At 39.1% G+C, this 19709-nt stretch overlaps 1 protein-coding gene across 2 annotated transcripts in view; it reads right to left on the reverse strand.

The window, feature by feature from the left end:
• The window catches only part of LOC121727337 (transmembrane protein KIAA1109 homolog), a 44979-nt gene extending 25547 nt beyond the window's left edge, over positions 1-19432 (reverse strand). The window contains exons 1-22 of one of the 2 annotated variants that reach the window (XM_042115121.1): positions 19279-19432; positions 18958-19184; positions 15348-15491; positions 10124-15265; positions 9886-10031; positions 9318-9805; positions 8994-9174; positions 8443-8604; positions 7709-7834; positions 6699-6801; positions 6362-6415; positions 4983-5075; positions 4429-4571; positions 3947-4124; positions 2974-3123; positions 2309-2520; positions 2083-2206; positions 1799-2011; positions 1358-1571; positions 915-1043; positions 628-795; positions 204-381 (exon numbers count right to left, since the gene is read on the reverse strand). In XM_042115121.1, coding sequence (XP_041971055.1) covers positions 204-381; positions 628-795; positions 915-1043; positions 1358-1571; positions 1799-2011; positions 2083-2206; positions 2309-2520; positions 2974-3123; positions 3947-4124; positions 4429-4571; positions 4983-5075; positions 6362-6415; positions 6699-6801; positions 7709-7834; positions 8443-8604; positions 8994-9174; positions 9318-9805; positions 9886-10031; positions 10124-15265; positions 15348-15491; positions 18958-19184; positions 19279-19280 — 8577 coding nt within the window. In that variant the 5' untranslated portion in view covers positions 19281-19432. Of the gene's footprint in view, positions 1-203; positions 382-627; positions 796-914; positions 1044-1357; positions 1572-1798; positions 2018-2082; positions 2207-2308; positions 2521-2973; positions 3124-3946; positions 4125-4428; positions 4572-4982; positions 5076-6361; positions 6416-6698; positions 6802-7708; positions 7835-8442; positions 8605-8993; positions 9175-9317; positions 9806-9885; positions 10032-10123; positions 15266-15347; positions 15492-18957; positions 19185-19278 lie in introns of both variants that reach the window. The other variant, XM_042115115.1, reaches the window with a different exon arrangement.
• Positions 19433-19709: the final 277 nt, after the last annotated feature.

The raw sequence follows: 19709 nt of genomic DNA on the forward strand, positions 1-19709 counted from the left end.
GTGCATAAAATGCTATTTCGTATAAGCTAAAAAAACAACATTTGATGCAGAATGGAAAGAAAATACGCAATGTTTTTCATTGGAAATAACTTCTCATGAAAACTGACAAAAACATGCTTAACAACTTAAGATGAATAGAAATTAAACTCCATCTTTACATTTACAATTATTTTTGGTAATCAATAACACTTAATTGCACATACCTGCAGCGTCGATGACAGCTGCCGAGAGGATCGCGTCATGACACCGTGGAGCGCGACGGGATGTTGTGGCAAGTCAATGCGTACGCCACCGATAGCGGCCAATAGCGCGGCGCCCATACGTCCACCCTCCCAGGAGTATAGGGCTTGTGTTTTACCGACACTCGCTCGCACCACAGTTCTGAATAGTTTGAGATAGTAAATGGGATTTGTATAAAAAATATACTTGGTACTTACTAACAAAAAAGTTACATAATGAATTAGCCATACAATGCTTCGTCCTTGTCTATCTAACGGCAAAAATCATTGTATAGCGTATTCTTTTACTAAATATTTTTAAAACTAAGAGGAGTCATGGAACATAGATTTGTTTTAGTTGAAAATGTAATAAGTATTGGAGGCAATATTCAAGTGGGCAACAACTTACTGATGTGCGTGCGCTGGTCCCTCCAAAAGCACGATGGCGGCTCGTCCGAGGTTGCCGGTGAGGGAACTGTGGCGCGCCCGCGCCGCTGACAGCGAACACTGCAGTGAAGTTATCTCCGCTTCCAACTTCAGACCAGACAGTGACGCCAATAGACGCGTACGATGAATCCTAAAAAAAAACATTAAATAATGCACAAAACGTTTGATTTTATTTTGGGTTTCCGTTAAAAAAAAAATGTTTTTTCTTAAGTTCTCAGACAAAAATTGATATTTTGTTTTATGACTTACTTGGCATGGCCGACGACCACAATGCCCATGCCCGAGCCGCTAGATGATGAGTTGCTGGCGTTCTGTTCACGTGAGCTCGGCCGTGCACGGCCGCGGTATGCCTCTGGCAATTCCGTCGAAACGGAAAACCTTAAAGTGAAAACGAAATGTTATTATTTACCTTTAAAGCGTTTATTTAGCTATTTAGATAATTATTTAGCTTATCCACGTCTTAGGTCTAATAAAAATAGTTGCACAGAAGATTCACTATGCTAAAGCCTTTGTCGCTCTTTATTGTTAAAATATGTTTTACGGATTTGTCATATATGACAATTATCACCAGCAATATCAATTGTGATTTAAGCACGTTACGTATACGTAAATAAAAAACCAGTTATATCTATCTCTATATGTTACTTGACTATAATTTTTGAAAGCTCCCAAAAACTACGTTAATCTCACACCTGTGCGTAATAGTGTCAGCGTCCGGCATATTGGCGTACAGATCTAGCAGGTGGTATAGCGTACGCCAGCAGCGCGGCGCCAGGTGTCCCGGGGGCGGCACACTACTGGCACTCGAGCGGGGCACCCCCGCCCCCGCGCTAACTCCGCCCCCGGTCACGCCCGCGCTCGCGGCATATAGCGGTGTGTGCGCGCCCTCGCTGAGCGAACTGTAACCTGCGGCCGAAATAGTCGTAACATCAAGTACAAAATATAAACAATAATAATAAATAATAATATTTAGCTGTTTTGAATTATGTACAGAGAACATTGAAATTGTTAAAGTAAATTGACTGGCTTTTAAGATTTATACTTATTAGTTATTTGTTTATTTAGTTCTAAAGTGTACACTGTACATACTACCACTTTTCTCAACGCTATGTCCTAAATCCAATTTAACTTACCAAGTCGTCCCTTGACGCTTTTCCCCGTAGATCTTAGTTTTTGGGCGAACGACTGTGGTCTCGGGCGAGGAGGCGTGGTTACTTCTTTGTCAGTGCCGACGGATGTGTTTAAGTCTGGCACCAGAGTGGCGGGTAAGTCCCACTTCTGGTCGATTACTGCATATTGGCTGTCCTTGTCTAACGATGAAATGCTGACAACGTTTTCTTGGAAATCTGAAACTAGGATGTTTTGTTAGTATGCACTTGTGAGGATTAACTTCAACCTCATAAATTATCGTGAATACCTGAAGAATGTTTATCGTGTCGCCTCGACCCGTTCGTCTGTGTCCTCAGTTCGATTTGTGTGTCCTTCACGTTTTGATACATATTGCTTATTTGATGTAGTAATCGCAGTAGTGGCATATTTACCTGTGTATTTAATTAAAAAAATTATGTGTACACATAGTTTAAAACATAGTCATAAACAATATTAATCTCCCACAAACATTACTGAAGTTTTACAATTCGTACCTGTTGAGATATAAATCGTATGCTGACATTGAAATTGAGTCTGGTACTAATGTGCTTCTTGAGTTGGCCCCTCGAGATATAGAGTACGTTCTGTCGTTGTATGAGGTCGTCTACAGACATATCGGCAACTTTCTTTATATCAACATCTAAAGAGATCTTTTCGCAGAGGAATGCTGGTGTTTCGGATGGAATATCCGCATGAGCCGGAGTAGCTAAGGGAATTAAAGTAAAACAAATTATAAACTCGAGTTTTACAGTACAATATTCACTCACTTTTGGTAAGTACATGCAACATCATAATTATTCTAACTTTATTTCCAAGAGGTGTACCATCGAAGAAATTCATTCATAGGCAGTTGACGGACCTGCGTCATTTGGTCGGCTTATTTCAATTCAATGTTAGCTGTGATGGGTCGGATGAGGTCCGCCTGCTCCGCCATCTGCCTAGGAATCAACTTCTCTGATAGTACCATCGGTGACAAAAAGTGGCAGGATACATCCGTTTCCACTAAATCTTTATGTAATTAAGTATTATGTGACAAATAAACTTTTTAACCATATTTGTCTACATTCTATCAAAACGTTTCCACCAATCAATATGTTGCAAATCCGATAGGAAATAAAGATAATATGGGAATATTTCTATCTTTTTCTGTCTCTCAAACCTTTATGTCGTCGGTCCCGGGACAGCTCGCCGACCACTATATCGATGCGGAAGGTGTCGACGGAGGCCAGCAGCAGCAGCTTGGAGCCGAGCGAGTCCAGACCGGAGCTCGCACCTCCGCCCTCGCCGGACCCGGTGTGTTTAGACTCGCCTGCAAATAAATGTTACCAGTTTATAAAAAATGTTTTTAATGTAGTATTTTGTCTTATATACAGGATGGTCGCGGTGGACAAAAGGTAACGTAAGCTTCAGAATATTATGAGTAATGACTCTTGTCGTCTTGTCGCGAAGGTCTAAAATTATCACCAATGTATTCAATTGACGTTCAGCGATATTTTTTATTGTATACGCATTTGCACATACTAAATTACAAACATTTTATCTGTTACATATAATTTATTTCACATAATAAAGCTCTTTAGAACATCTAAAATAAATAAAATAAAACCAAATACGAGATACTCAAAGCGGCCATTAGACCTGCTTACGAATAGGGATGTGGCCAAGGTCAAAGATTAGCATATTAAAAATAAGCATTTCCAAAATTTCAGCTTCGTAACTTATGTATTTTTATGAGCCTTTAAAGTTGATGGTCAAGTCAATTTTTTTAAATACAATTTGTAAATATTTGTAAACCATTCGATAAGTAATGTAATTTATGACAATTTTTCTTATGAAACCACTTTCATAAACGCAACATTCAACATATCTATCGAACAAAGTCTTCCCGCGATGCGTACAAACTATATAATTATAGAAGCGTGTGACGTCTTTAGCGTGTTGACATTTTGTATGGAGCGTTTTGGGAAGGTTTATTTTATGTGATTTTCGAATTGTTATATCTTGGAGAGTTTTTAAGATATCAGAGTCATTCTTTCACAGATGTTTCTTTTAATTACCAATAAGAAAAACCATAGGATTTACCTATTCGTAAAACGACAAACACTATTGTCTAGTTTTACTGATTCACATACCATGTGCGACCTGATGCGGCGACACGCCTAGAGCTGACAGGAAGGGCTGGAACACGAGGTGGGCGTCGAGCAGCATGAGCGAGCCCTGCACCGGGTACAGGCTGCACGCCGGCATCGTCGTGATTGGCCGAGGGTTCATCTTCGACGGGGGCATCACTGACTTCTTGCTTTTCGACTCCTGATGTATGGGCATTGAATGCAAATTTATGAACATTAGACAATTTAGAAAGGGATGCTTTCTTTGTATTTGAATTTAGCTAAATTATTCAAACTTGGAACAGGTGGTTTCAGCCAATAACATATTGATGTAGGAGATAACATAGTATTTGACAAATTATTAGTTTCGAGAAGTCCAGTCTTCATTATCATAAGAATCATAAGGAATCTAGAAAGTTTTCAGAAAGAGTATCATATATTTTCGTGCAATATTTTTAGCGCAATATGAAAATGTAGCTTGCACTTTGCACATACCAAATACTTACAACTTTAATAGGCTCCTGTTTAGCCATCCATTGGTATAGATCCTCTCTGGCGCGATCGTGGGTGACATTGTCGGTGCTACCTTGTGAGTACAGAGATGGGTTAGACCCAACTGTTGGTAGGTCCTCCTTCAACGTTCCATAGTCTGTAAAAAGATTTCATTATAGAAAAACATTAAAAGGAGTCATTTCGGATATAAAACATCTCAAAATGCAATTTATTGTTTCAAACACATAAAATATCTATTGTGTATTAAAATATACAATGTTAATTCATGTAGTTTTATTTGCAATAATATTTACAAAGTAACATAACAACAATAACTCCATGGTAACGTCTATGGGTGACACAATAGTTCACAGATATTGTAAAGTTAGGTAAGATAATAATATATGACAATATCAAAATGCTTTTTATCGATAAATCCACATTCGCTTTCCACTAACATTCATGTTACTATACTTTCAACTATATTTTCAAATACGGTGAATGACTGAATAATACATAATATTTTATATGACTGACCACTGTGTTAGTCGATATGACTGCGACTTACTAGCAATAGCGTCGTCTTGGAATGGAGTCTTCCGTGTGGAGAATGGCAGTGATGGGAACACGAGGCTCGCGCGGCTGCTCTGCGCAGCTCGTACTGTTACGTGAAAATGATTGATTCAAACTCAAAACCAACACCCACTAGTCAAGATCTTTTAGAATCAACTAGATATTAAGTCCTACGATTCGTTACGTCAAATAAAAAGGTTGAAGTTAATTTGAAACGAATTATTGTTAGATTGAGTATGTGATGAGTATACTCGAGCAACCGAACAGGGCGAAAATTTGTAAAAGGCTAACGTCACTTGTCTTTTTAAAACACGCACGAAAACATTGCTCGGTCTTTATGCAGACCTACGAAAACACGATAACGTTGAATGAGGGATGTTTAGCGCTATGTAGTCGTAGGGTCTATCGTGTCAAACAGCTGTCATATGTGACGAAACAGCTTCCACATGTCACGATATAGTTATCATATTATGTCTGTCTGACACGACATTTGACACGAAAAACCCTAGGCCCGTACCACGAAGCGGTTTTGACACTCAAACAATCACACGAGAATGTTGCGTCCTTCTCTAACAAATGTGAAATGACGTTGTTAGAGCAGGACGCGGCATTTTCATCTGATTGTGACCTCTGGTGGCAAATGACATATCGACAACCCTCATTTGTGTGCGAATGAAACAGACAAGTAGCACATTTTAAACGCTCCTTTCAAATTTTTCCCCTGTTCGGGAACTTGTGGCTAGTACTGAAATCTTGTGTCAATAGTGTTGTAAATGTGGAATTATAATGTTTTTTTCATTTTACAAGTAAAGCGTCTAGGACACATTATTTTTTAATTTAAGCTATAACTAAGTATTTACCTGACATCTAAGAGTATATCTGATTAAAAATACAATTGTTTTGGTAGTTTAGCTTCAGAATAAACTACGTAATTTTATAATAAATTCGTGCACTTATTTCAATTGTTCCAAAGTAGTAACTACAACACCAGGCTAGCATGCTCATAAGTGCAGATTTAACATCGATATTTTGATTAGCACATTTTTGGGATAATCGAGCATCGGTGGTAAAAGCCGGAAATTTAAACAGGAAAAAGAAATAAAATTATTGCTGAGGTAATTATAAATTGTAATGTTCTGCAACTATCAAAAGTTTTCCTCGTATAACTTCTTTTGTAAATTGAATATTTAAAAAAAATCGGGTAAATGCCATAAGTACACAGAAACAAATTTATTTCTCCTTTATTACTTATATTAAATTAATAAAGGAAAATATTTTTGATATTTAGTATTTAATAATGTCAAAAAGTGTTTTCATTGCTTTTTCCTGCTTTACACTACGTACAACATCGAGGCAGACGGTACGCATACGCACCAGAGGGCGGGGTCGACGGATACGAATGCGGGCGCACGCTCGCCGCTGCGTGCACTTCGCAACACACACAATGTTACTTACTCACATAATACTACCAAATATAAAAATTACCATAATAAACATCACCTACATACAAATAAAATGAAATGCCAATTTTTTCCCAGCCAATAATAAAAAAATCACACATTTACGATTTTCTTTTTAACTTACTCATACTTACATGCGAAAAAATATTTTTTGGTTTTTAATTTTAGAATTTTGTGCACTTTTTAAATATTCTAAAATGTGATTCAATTAGGTATTCCATAAATTAAATGGGAAATTGAATATACAATACCTGGCAGGGACGTTAACTTGTCAATATCCATGTTTAGAAGAAGACAATTTTCATCAAGTCCCTCGTTATCAAATTGATATTCTTGCCACCCTTCTGTTGAATCCTGGGAATAAATAAATTTTATATCGACATTTAAATAATGCTAAGCAACGTCAAAAAAAAACTTCTGTATTCACCTTCAAAGAAGATAAAACAAAAGGGTTTTTTAAATATTAAGACCCAGTTTCATCAAGCAATGTTAAATAAATAATGGCTTGCTAAATCAGTTAATGGCCTGTTAGAGCTATCGAGCGTTCCACCATGCCCTAATGTCATGTTAAATCACCTAACACGGCGTTAAATGTAATTCCGGCTATGGAGGTCCGTTAAATATTTAACAGGCTGTTATATGAGTCAAAATAACAACTTTCAAAGACAATAATATGCAATATCAATAAAAGAATCTGTTTTGACTTTTGAGTCTTTCCGCCATGTTTCCGCTACGTCCTTATTATTAATTATTTTCATAGTTATGAATAATTATTTATTTTCACTTTGCCAAAAATTCAGCCTTCGGATTTTCCTTGACATTGCAAATATACTAACTTGTATCAAAATTACCAAACCGAAATATGTAAATAAAAGTTTGTATTATGATTCATGTTTTCAGCTTTGACAGATAATAATTATTAAGAACTATTATAGCGTAACAAATGTATGCGATCAGTGATATTTTAATTTGGTCGCATTATCTACTATTATACTACTATGGAAGAAAGTGACACATTGCAGCAAACATGTCGTATTAATCTTGTACATTGCAATTTCGTCGCCTTATAACAAGAATGAACGAATTGATAGTTGTTCACTCGTTGTTCACTTAACATTGCATTTACTAATCCGCTGCTAAATTTTTACTGTGGGACATAAGTATTTTAACAGTCTGTTTAATTTTCTATGCTCCGTTAAGTAATGCCTCGTTAGGATTTAACAAACATAGGTTGGTGAAATTGGGTCTAAGGAAAACATACTTCAAGTAGATCCGGCAGAGCGAATGTAACATTAAGTGGTTTCATGACTTTGCTCTTGTAGTTGTGCTCCAACAGCAGCGGTGTGTACAGGATATTTTTCCATTGTCGTGTGAGGACGATAACACCCTGAAAAGAGTTTATTAGTCAAAATTGCAGAAATTGGAAGGAAGTAAAAATCTACAAATCTGCAAATCAATCTAAATGAAGTTTTATGTATGTTTTAGTGTTTACACTTTTAACTAGCGGGTACCATAACATTCCATAAATCGTCAATTGACAAAGTGTGAACTGTGATCTTTATATGTGTCTTGCAATTCATTCGCTTAATTTATAACCAAGGTCGACAAGTTTGACGTTTGGCCCATTCGATGTCCATTGATTCGATTTTGTTCGAGATCACAATCAAAATCGATATTGAGTCGCAAATCGACATTAAATCCGTTTCGGTTATAACGCTATCATAGTACTAATACTATACATACATAGTGTACCGACGACACGAACAGCAATCGAGATGCAACATGAACCACGCGTTCAACTTAGCGTTAAAAACGACCAAAATGCTCAAAATACTTATTTGAAAAACGATCGATACGCATTTTGAGCATTTTGATCGCTTTTAACGCTAAGTGGAACGCGGGGGAAGCGTCGTGTCGACGTTTGACGTTTGAGACAGCAGATCTTTCAGCCGCCTTTTGCAGTTCGCGGCGTCCTTTATTCAAAGCAAGTTTTACCTGTCTAAGCGTAGACAGCGAGGGCAGGTGCCTGTCGGCGAGGTCGGCCTGCACGGCGGCGGTGTCGGCCTGCAGCGCGTACCGCAGCAGCACGCCGCACAGCTGCAGCGACGGCTCCTCGCGCAGCTGACGACCCATCGGCGTGTGACGACCGTAACGACTCTGGCGTATTAAAACATAGATTATGTTATGTGGACTGTTACTTTGTGGACTACTTGTTATTGAAGCTTCAATAATTGAAATTCGATTAGTCGTTGATAAATGTAACCACGGAATACATATAAAGTATAAACGTAGAGTAACAAAACTAATACAAAATCAGGGCTCAGGTGAGGACTCTTGACTCTTGAGAAATCTCCAGTTCGACTGTATGAGCAGTAGTAAGTGATCGTATAATATACGGATCGCGATTTTTAGGAATAACAGAAGTCTATAAAGTAAGAGCTTTAGCTTAGCTTGGTTCAAGCATTATTTATCATTTCATGTAATTAAGATAGAAAAAGATGTTATCAAGTAGTAATCTTAAAATGATAGATATTTATAGTTTATACCTTCGGTAGCGTGTGACTGGGCGCTCTATCAAGTGCAGAAGCCATGAGGCTAGCGGCGGTGGCTGCGAGTCGCCGAGCCCGCGCGCGGTACATCGCCACTATACGAATACCGAGCCTGTTGCACGGGTTCATCCAAGCGTTGATTGCTGGGGACGCTGTACTCAGAAGATTCCAGTCCAACCTGAAAGTATTTCGGAATATGGTGGCATAAGAGGTTTTTAACCAATATCATGCGATGGGCGAACAAAATTGCTTTTATAAATTGCAACTTAAAACGGGCGTATCCTAGCAGCTAACTGTTTGTAAGGTTAGTTGTATACCCACCGAGTATAATCAATTTTCCTCGTGATCGGTGTTCGGGGAGGCGCGGCGAAATTGAACCACACGATCTTGAAGTCTATCGAGCAGGAGGACGTGTTTCCGTTGTCCTTGACCGGCACGACCGTGCTGTCGTTGGACGGCTCGTCCTGCCCCGGCGTACTCGGTTCCGGCGGCGGTGGCGGGGCCGGCGTGCTACTCAAATTAGGAGTACTCGGCTTCGAATTCGATTCCTTCTTCCTGAAAAGATCTTCGACGATTCCGGACGTTCGGATACCTTTAGACTTCTCCTTCTCTGGTTTCATTTCCTCCATGGATTTTACCGACTCTCTGCAGCTCTCGGTGTCCGTTCGCACCGGTTTCTTGTCCTCATTGGTCTTATGACATTGCGAGTGTTTTGATACCTTGATGGAAATGCCCTCTATTCCGCATTCCAGCATGATGTAGCCGATCGAGTTCTCCTTTTGACCTTCTCCTGATCCATTTTGGCCTCCCTAAAATCAAAGATAATCACATGCTTAGTACTTTGTAGGTTTTTAATTAGAATAAAGAATTAAAAATAATTCATTCTTACCGTTGACTCGTGTCCTTTGCCAGATGCTTCAACTTTGGCGAATTTAAAAGCTACCTTGGAATGCTGACATGGAATTCCAGTGATAGTGGCGTCTTTAAGTTGTGACGATTCGTTTCGTATTCGACGTAATTGGCCATGTACTTTTCCTGAAAAGCATAGAGTATGTTTAATATCAAATAAGACTGTATGTGACACAGATGTAGGCTGTAGCTCATAATGATGTCATGTTAATTCTTACCTATGTTTAGTGTCACTGTTGTGTCTTCACATTGCTGTTGAGATGTTTCAATGTACACAGGTTCACCCTTTTCAGGCCCTCTCTTTCTTCCAGATCCGGAGGACTGAGCAGAAATCAGTGCTCTAGGTCCTTTCATTATACCAAAGGACTTTTTACTACCCAGGGCTCGCAACGTCGGTCTGTAGTATAACTGCACTGATTCCAACGTCTTCTTCGAGCATACATATTTACCAACTATGTTTTCGACCGAAACCCCAAATAGAGAAACACAGGTAAGATCTTGAATATTGTCCAGAGCGGAGAAGGAAATCATATCTTCCACCACAGATGATTGGATAAATATCATGTTTACTTTTGGGACGTTCAAGGTCGCTTGAAGCTGGTCGTAGATAGTCTCCTCGTAAATATTGGAGTGAGGTATTGTTGCTAATTTGCATTTATCGTCTTTCTCCACAATGATACTTGACTCACTCCGTGCTTGCATCTGCGGTAACCAGTTCAACACGTATTGCTTCTGTTTCAAAACATTAGCCGACTCCACTGATGATATACAAAGTAATCGAAGGTGATTAATAACTGTGATCGGATGTATGTTCGCTAACACCGGGGTTAGCGATTCAACGAATTTTTGAATACTTTCCAGAACCAAAGGAGTAAGCATTATGTCCACTTCACCTCGTAATTTAACAAATACCCCGCTTTTACTGTCACTCGTGGTAGTAACGGTTGAAGCTGAACTTTTGTCGGTGGCGTTTTCTTGACTATCCTGTACATTTTGTTGTAAATCCCACCATGCTTGTGGATATGGATGTGCCTTTATTTGAGAGTTAAAATGTTGTGGTATGTTGGAGAAATTGCCGTGTTGATTTTGGTTGTTGTGAGCATCTTTTTTGGAAACCAGCTTCAGTATAGGTACCTTGCCGGTCGCTTCGAACGCTGGCAAATATCTTTGACCGACATAAACGAGAGATCCGTCGTCCGCACGTTTAAATAGAGGTAAGGTAAATACGTCACTTCCGGTCGGCAGCGAGCAATGACACCAATTTGTACATTTGTACTGGGGAAGATTGTGCATGTAGCTGGCCATAAGTAGAGGAGAATCTACGATGGGTTTATTAGTTTGCATGTGTAGATTGACTAGGGTCATATCTTCTTGAGATGAAATAGCAGATATGAAAGACGAAGACGATACGGATCCACTTTCGGAGTCTGGTTGCACTCCAGCGCTTAAATTACTGATGTTATCTTGGGCTTCTATCGAATCGACGCGCGGTGCTAAATTCAACCACTTCTCACTATTTGTGTCATTTTTGATGAGAGCACTTTTTTCTTTAGATTTGCTGTGACGACTGCTGAAGGAATGTTTTAGGCTAGAGGACCGGCTCGGGAACATGTCCTCGTCCGCTGAGAAGAACGCTTCCGAGTGATTTTCACTCGTAATCGACATAGTTCGTTGCACTTCCAGAGGCAGCGCTTCCTCGGTGGGGGGATGAGAATTCAAAGAGTAGTGAGATTCCGAAACTGCTACACTTCTTGATGGAGCCTTAGGAACAACGAAAGTGTCGTTGTCGCTCGGTAGAGGTTTCCTTAACTGTATGTTGTCTTTGACCCCACAACTAAGGGCCAATTTAGAATCCGACACACTGCTTTCCATTTGAGGTAAATTGATTATAGGCTTATTCAGTTTAGAATCACTATCGATTTTAGAACTTCCCAAGGGCGCAGTGGAATCTACGAGGCGGGCGTATGGAACGTCACTCTTAGTACTCGATACCAGAACATTGTTGCTGCCCTTATTCATGCTCGTGTAAGAAAACCGCCGTGTTAGACTTCGTCGTTCCGTACTCTGAGGCGATTTGTTCAGATTTTGTGGAAGCGGCGACGGGATCAAAGTTACTACGTTCGTTGGTTGCAAGCAAACATTCAAGCTGTTATAAGGCGGCGTATGGAACACTAGCTGTCCGGGGTGTAGCAAACTTTGCCCATACCCATATTCGCCTGGAGATGTTTCTATGACATTGAAGCAGGCTATATTGATTCCATCATTTAAATCTGCCGGGCTGGGCTTCAAAAAGTTTGGCCCATTTCTGTTAGAGCCAAAGAATGCGCAACCTCCTGTACAACCGCATTGACCACCTCTTCCTTCGTTTGGCCACAGGAACCATAAACGTTTGAATTTATCGTCGTGTAACTTTAAAAACTTCTGTTGGACTAAGTGCAGGTTTTTCGGACTTTGAGGTAGACATGAGGCGGCTTCTAATAATAAAGGCCCCAGTGACATGGAACCGACGCCCACCCAATTGTCACTTTTATCCTCTGGAATCTTACTTTGACTATTGTTGCTACTACTGGAGTTGTGATGTGTATTTGTGTGCATATTAGACTGAGTATACATTGCCAATTTGATGTTTGGAAGCAAACCTGTGATACCCGTTCCGAACCCTGAGCCGTGCAAATTACAGAACGAAAATCTTATAGGCGATAACCAAGTCTGCAATGTAGTGTTGGCGTCAGCAATATAAATGTCTATGAGATCAATGGCTACTCGAATCATTCGATACTTAATTTCGTTTGGAGTTGGGCATCTGTATTTCAGTGTCATATCACTCTCGGTACATAAAACATTATTCAGGCCGTGGTGACATTGCTTTGCTGTATTCGGTGGGGTTAGTTCGTTTTCGCTGTCACATATAAGTAGCAAAAAAGTTTCTAGGGACGAAATAACATGATATAATTGGGGCAAAGTCAACCGCCCGGTCAGCTGTCCGAGCTGCAACTCCATCATCCAGGCATACTCTATTGTTTCATCTTCGACTGATCTATTAGTGTCACTGAAGAATCCATTTCCTCGCAGTTGGAATGAAGAGAGCATCAAATGGCCCTGTTGAAGAGCGCTGGAGTTATTGCTATTATTGGAATGAGACCGCGAGGGGCTATTGGATGATACGAGTATCGAAGGACTTAGGAGAAGTTGTAGCTTGGTCTCTCGGAAACCTTTATCCATCTCGAAGCCGAATCTTTCGATTAACACTACGGGGCACGGTGGCTCATTTTCACTACAGTTCTTCACTAAATGGGCTTGTATGTCGTGAATTATTATCGATACGGTGACCTCTAGTGGCCTGCAGCGGCGCGGATCGAATGTCGCTTTACTAGTGTCACTCGTATCGTCTATCGTTATTTCTGTATGTTGATTAATACTGCTTCGTTCATTTATTTTAGTTTGGTTTTCGTTCGACCAAAAGTATGTACCGACGTTGGGTGCTTTTTGCATATCCGTAAATATCTGATCTTCGCCGAATATATTTTCTAACAAATTCATGAAACTCGTTATTATCGTTCCATACGCTAGCAGTATCGACGGCCCGACTTCCAACTCCACGCTCACTTTATCCGGCGGAAGAGATGTACGATCAAAATTATTTCCTTCTATTGCCCAGTTCATTTGAGGCTGTTTTCTCATGCGCGGTATTCTCATGGGAGAAAGCAATATTTCTTCCTTTTCTGGGGTAGTGATATCGGCCTGAGGCTCTGGTCCCAGGGGAGGGATGGGGTGGTAGTTGTATCTGACACTTAAAGCTACGATCGGGACCGACCAACAGTCCACCCATCCTTGACTTTTCACGCATTTTCTGCGCCACTTCGATGACTTCAATCTACAAGGTACTAGTTTCATATTCTTGTCAATAGATAAAAGCAGAAGCCTGGAAGTATTGACTTCTGGCAAATAGAGGCTCATATCTACGGCCTCGCCTTGAACCCATATTTTAAGAGGAATTATATCGGGGAGGAAATCTACGAATGGCAAATCAAAGGACACATCGAGCAAGTCTCCGCAGAAGGCAACGTGGTTGTTTTCTTGGTTGGTCGAGCTGCAATCTATCCAGTTGTACTGGTTGCTAAGAGTGACCACCTCACACTCTTTTAAAAGTATTGATATTTTCCAAGTGTACGGAACAAAATGTAAAATATCGGGACGAGCTTTGCTAGCCCAGTCGTTCGTCAGATCCTGAAAGAAATCTATGTGTGTGTATACAAAGTGGGCGGTCGCTTTACATCCCGTCAAAGAGAGTTGCCAACATTGGTGATGATTCCAAACCAAGGGGTAGTGGCACTTCACCGTGTACTCGAGTGTCTCACTCTCCGCTAGACTTCTGTACTGCAAGCTGGTTGTAGCCTCCAAATGAAGTAGTTGCCCTGTAATTTTAGTTGTATACCCGTCTTGAAGGACGATCCAAGGCAGGGTCACCTCTAAATATGATCCGGCTCCGATATTTATATGGACGGCGTTCGTTTCCTTATTTTTCGTGAAGAGTATGTCGATTGTGGCTTCATTCAACGTCGACAGTCTTATGTCGAATGACTGCATCTGACGGCGGTCGCCGGGTTTAGGTTGGGGAGTGACTTCCAAATTTTTGTAATTAGGCGGAAAAAAGAATCTGAACAGATGATCTCGTTGCCGGTCAGCCCACGGGCCGTAGCTGAAGTCTGTTCCTTTGCCACACTTGATATCGACACCCCATATGGGCGGGGCCGACTCGACTATGTCGCCGTTGGCCAATTGAAGCAGCACCGGCTGCTCCGGAACCAAGCCTGGTTCGTCCATATAAAAATAAACTTCGATGTAGTTCGAGCTCATAACAACGAAGCCCTCGCCCATGTATCGCGGCGGCTCGTCGACCATGGAAGTATAGTTTGGACTAGGCGCTAATATGACTTTACAATTCTCGGCTTTAGCTTTAACGAAATGCATTAAGTGGTCTAGGCTCGACGCTGGGGGTTTTGTACTGTACATTAGATGGGATTCCTCGACGCTTATCGATAGGGTGGTTGGGACTAAGCGATTTCCAAACACAACTCGACCTGTACAGATATCGATTTTTATGACTGGTATCAAATCTCGCCACGTCCGAGCCATGGCCGCTTCCGATCTCACTGTGTCCTGAGCTCTTTCCCTTTTCTCGTTAGCATCGTTCATAGCTCTATCGCGATCTGTGGAATCATCGTCGTCGTGCTGTTGCTTTATAACTGGTTCGAGACCGAAGGTTTTTTCAAGTTCGTTGTAGAGATCACATCGGTTATAGAAGTGTAACTCAAAACCGTTAAGCATTATAGAGAGACGAGTATCGGAATGTGATAAATCTGAAAAAAAACACAAATATATTACCAACGAATATTAAATGTTCTATACTTACATTTGTGACGGGTAACAAATTAATCATACCTTCGGAAACATCTTTCGGGACATACGAGCGCCACCATCTAAATATGAGATAGCCATCTTGAACACGTAGGGTATAGTCGTAGTTTATATACACAATATCACGAAACATTATTTTGCCTGAGAGAGCATTTAGGGTAAATGAACCTGGAACAAGTAGTTGAAGAATGAAGACTATTATTATTGAGTTAAATTTTTAACAATTTTTTATGGTTATATTTTAACACATTATTGGCGTAGTATGTAGGCATATTCATGCGATGTTATGTAATTCCAGCACTAAACATGTGGATGGTAGACCAAAGATGGGCAAAGAGACGGACATGCCAAAAGTATAAGGATTCTGGTACAACCATGGAACCCTACTATCGAGACGAACATCCATTGCTTAAATGTAATTAAAAGTGACTAAGTGCGGCCGTTAGTATTTAAACTAAATATAACAGGAAATAAAGATCTTTAAACTGAATATAGCATATTATGGAAGAAACTAGCCTGAAATATTATTTTTAAAATGAGCAGAAGTTACTGTGTTTTCGTCAATTTATTTGCCTTGATAGCATACAAGGTAATTTAAATACAAAGGCTGTTTACACACGGCGCCGCAGCGGCAGCGTTTTTCGCCACCGCGGTGCGATGTCTCCACCGCAGATTCTGCGGCGACGACGCGCGGACTGCGGCGCGATCATGGGTCCGACTAGCCTCGTATGTTTGTTGAAAACTGCGGCACCACTCCTCACCGCCGCGGCAAAGAATCGTCGCCGCTGCAGCGGCGCCGTGTGAAAAGGGCCCATAGAAATACAAGGATGAGTATGCAGCGGCGCCGCCGCCGCGGTGGCGGTGCCGCTGCCGCTACGGTGCGCGTGTAAACACGCTTAGTATCTCATTAGGTAAAAAGTTTGACATATTTATGTTATGGATCTAAATGGCTAGTCAACAATTATCATTGTTAACAATTAGTGTAATGAGCTGCAGCACACAAAAGAATTTTTTTTAACGGACACAAAAATGTATTATTTATTAGTTAAATATCTTCTGGGACTATTTCACACTTTTCACAGCTTATATAATAACACTAGCGGCCTGCCCCGGCTTCGCACGGGTGGACATTGATTTTTAAATATTTTTTTTTCAATCTTTATTCCACCCATGCGAAGCCGGGGCGGGCCGCTAGTAACTTATAAGACTCTAGTACATCACTTTTAATCTATTATTTATAAAGTTTACAATATATGGAATATTTTGGTAGTTTTTTTACACAATTAACATTAATGTTAATACGGTTCCCTTTTTTCTCACATTAAATAATTATAGGCTATAGCCTATGTTCAGCAGAAAGTGTAGATTTAAAAATATGCATTAATTATTATACTTCCATCGGTATCGTGGGTATCGCAGACATCGTGGGCAGACACAATAGATCTTCAATAATTGTTATGCTGGCAGCCGGCTGCCGCTATTGGAGATTTATAGTAATTAGAAATTAATTATAATAGCAATCAAAAATAATAGTCATTCAAAACGAATGAATTAATGAAGCACTATAATATTATCCCATCAATGAAGCGGCACCTGGCTGTCGCATATTATAAATCTATTGTGTCTGTGATTCCCATGATCGAGGTAATAATAATTAACATTTACGTGGACTCTCCGGGCGAGCACACCCGCGCGGCGCGCCTTGACGACGCCCAATTCGCAACGTGCAGCAGAAATCGTAATATTTTAATTTCGCCATAACATTAAAACCAAACGTCCAATTTTAATCATTCAAAGACCAAATATTATCTACATTAACTGTACTTAGTAATGAAATAATTTATTTTGATAAGAATTAATGCCATGAGTAAAATAAAGGCATTTAAATGTAGTCCAAAAACATTTCAAGATTTTTTAATAAAAAAATGGTTATTGTGCCTCACTCAACATAGATAGGTATAGTGTGTCGCGGACTTTTTTGTAGATATTTAAAAGATCTACAATTACTTAGGACATTTTATGTTTCTATCTTTTATAGTTTAGGCAGCGTACGCGAAAAAAGTAACATTTCTGGTTGATTTTTTACACCTTGCGTCCGAAAATCCCAAATATCTTACCTGCAAACCTTCAAGAAAAGAGCGTATTCCCTCTTAAAAGGCCGGCAACGCACCTGCAGCTCTTCTGATGTTGCGAGTGTCCATGGGCGACGGTAGTTGCTTACCATCAGGTGACCCGTTTGCTCGTTTGCCCCCTTATTTAATAAAAAAAAAAAAAAAAAAACGGAACCCTATTTTTTTCCAAAATAAAGTTTAGCCTATGTTCAGCAGAATTAATGTAGGATTCCAATGGTAAAAGAATCTTTCAAATCGGTCCAGTAGTTTCGGAGCCTATTCAAGACAAACAAACAATCAAATCTTTCCTCTTTATAATAGTAGTGTAGATAATTTTACGCCATAATGAGTGTAAAGTTCAATGCCACATGCAAATAAGGTGCCTTGGCTTTAAATACTTGTATTAACGAATTACGTTAATAGTACAAAATATACTGATTTGTTTTGATGTAGTTTCATGTTTTTTTTGCAACTTAATTTTGTGGTTATTCTATTTGTACTAGTATGATAAAATAACTTAAAAGTTAGAAAATTACACTAAATGTTAAATATTTACACTAATTGTTAGACACAATTTCGTTGTTCCAATATCCTTTCACCGTGCAAGATTGCATGCATTTATCCTGCATTTAAACATTGCTTCAATATTTTGTTAGTCTCAAAGTCCCTCCAAACTTCCAATAAAAAGAAATTTTATTGAATAAAAATGTTTGTAACATTTGATGTGTCATAATTTAATACCTCGATTGTGGAAATCGCAGACACAATAGATTTTCAATTGTAATGCGGTAGTTGGGTGCCGTTTGGAGATTGATGGGTTAAATAAGATATTGATATAATAGTTTAGTTTCTATAGGAAAGTTTAAAGAAGTAAGCATAGGTAATAATGATATCTAATTTTTGGAAACATTTTATCATTACAAACAACATTTAAATTTCAGAATCATATTTTGTAAAATATTACAATTTTATAAGAGAAACTACATGTTACTCATTATTATGGTAATCAAACATAAACTATAGGATTTATTCTATCTTGTCTTAAACTATCCCCACACCAAACTTCATTGAAATTGGGTTCAGCGGTATAATTGTAAAGAGCAAAACAGGCTGACACACATTCATATTTAATATCTTTGTATGCCTTACAGGAAAAAGATTAATGTACTTGTGAGTATAATTATCACAACTGTTTACTATAACTATAAGCATTGACTTCTACTTTGAGTCATATAATAACAAGTTCACATACTATGAGAACTGTAATTTATGTATGTGTTACATATTATTATTATAAGTAATAAATTTACAGAACTACAAAGTAGTTTTTATAAAAATACTGTCATATATTTATAATTTAATAAAAATAATAAAACTTCATGTAACATTTAAATTTCTTAAAGCAATATTATCTATACGACTCTAAACTTGATACATTATAATAGTAGGCCACAAATAAAGTAGTACTTATAATATTGTGTGCTCCTATCAAGTTTTTGTTGTTGAATGTTAGCAACACTTACCAATTTTGAAATTCTCATCTTGAAAATAGAATTTATTAATCAATCTCGTTAGGATATATCCTAAAACTCTGCTGTTGTAGTATGTTATATATACAATCCAAAGTATGGCAGATATCAGTGAGACAAGGAGCAGGGCAAAGTTTCTGTCCATTGTTATTTCGCCGAAGTCTATCGATGAGGTGTTCCATCTTTCTGCTCTAATCAGATCAAGGGGCCCGGTAACATTCCTAGAAACATTAATTAAATGGTATACATAAACTCTTTGTGTCAACCTTGATTCGATAAACATAAAATGGAAACGCAATTTCGATCGGTACACACATTTTATAGGATTAAGCCACTACTTCACTTTACATTGTAGATAAACAAAATCACGAAACTTAATAAACTAAAAACTATAATAGCTAAACCGTAGAAATTGATTCATCTTATCAATTTATTTGCAATCACTTCCCATTATCTCCCGATTGTATTGTTGAATCCTCAGGTGTGCTCCTAAGCTCTATGCAGTATACTACCTAGTGCCATCTGACGTCTCAGCCACCAATCATATCTACTTAAATAGCCTGACTGTAAACTGATAAGTTTTGGAACATTGATTTCTTGGATGACATTGACAGCTTTTTGACGTTGCATGACTTTTGTTAGGTTTTCTTTTCTTGTGTTATACGTAGGCTGAAGGTTAATTTTGTTATGCCAACTGTTTTACGCAGTCTTTTCGACGTTTCTTTTTTGGGACTTTATATAATTTA

Source organism: Aricia agestis, chromosome 1 (genome assembly GCF_905147365.1).
Source record: "Aricia agestis chromosome 1, ilAriAges1.1, whole genome shotgun sequence".
Classification (NCBI taxonomy): Eukaryota; Metazoa; Arthropoda; class Insecta; order Lepidoptera; family Lycaenidae; genus Aricia; species Aricia agestis.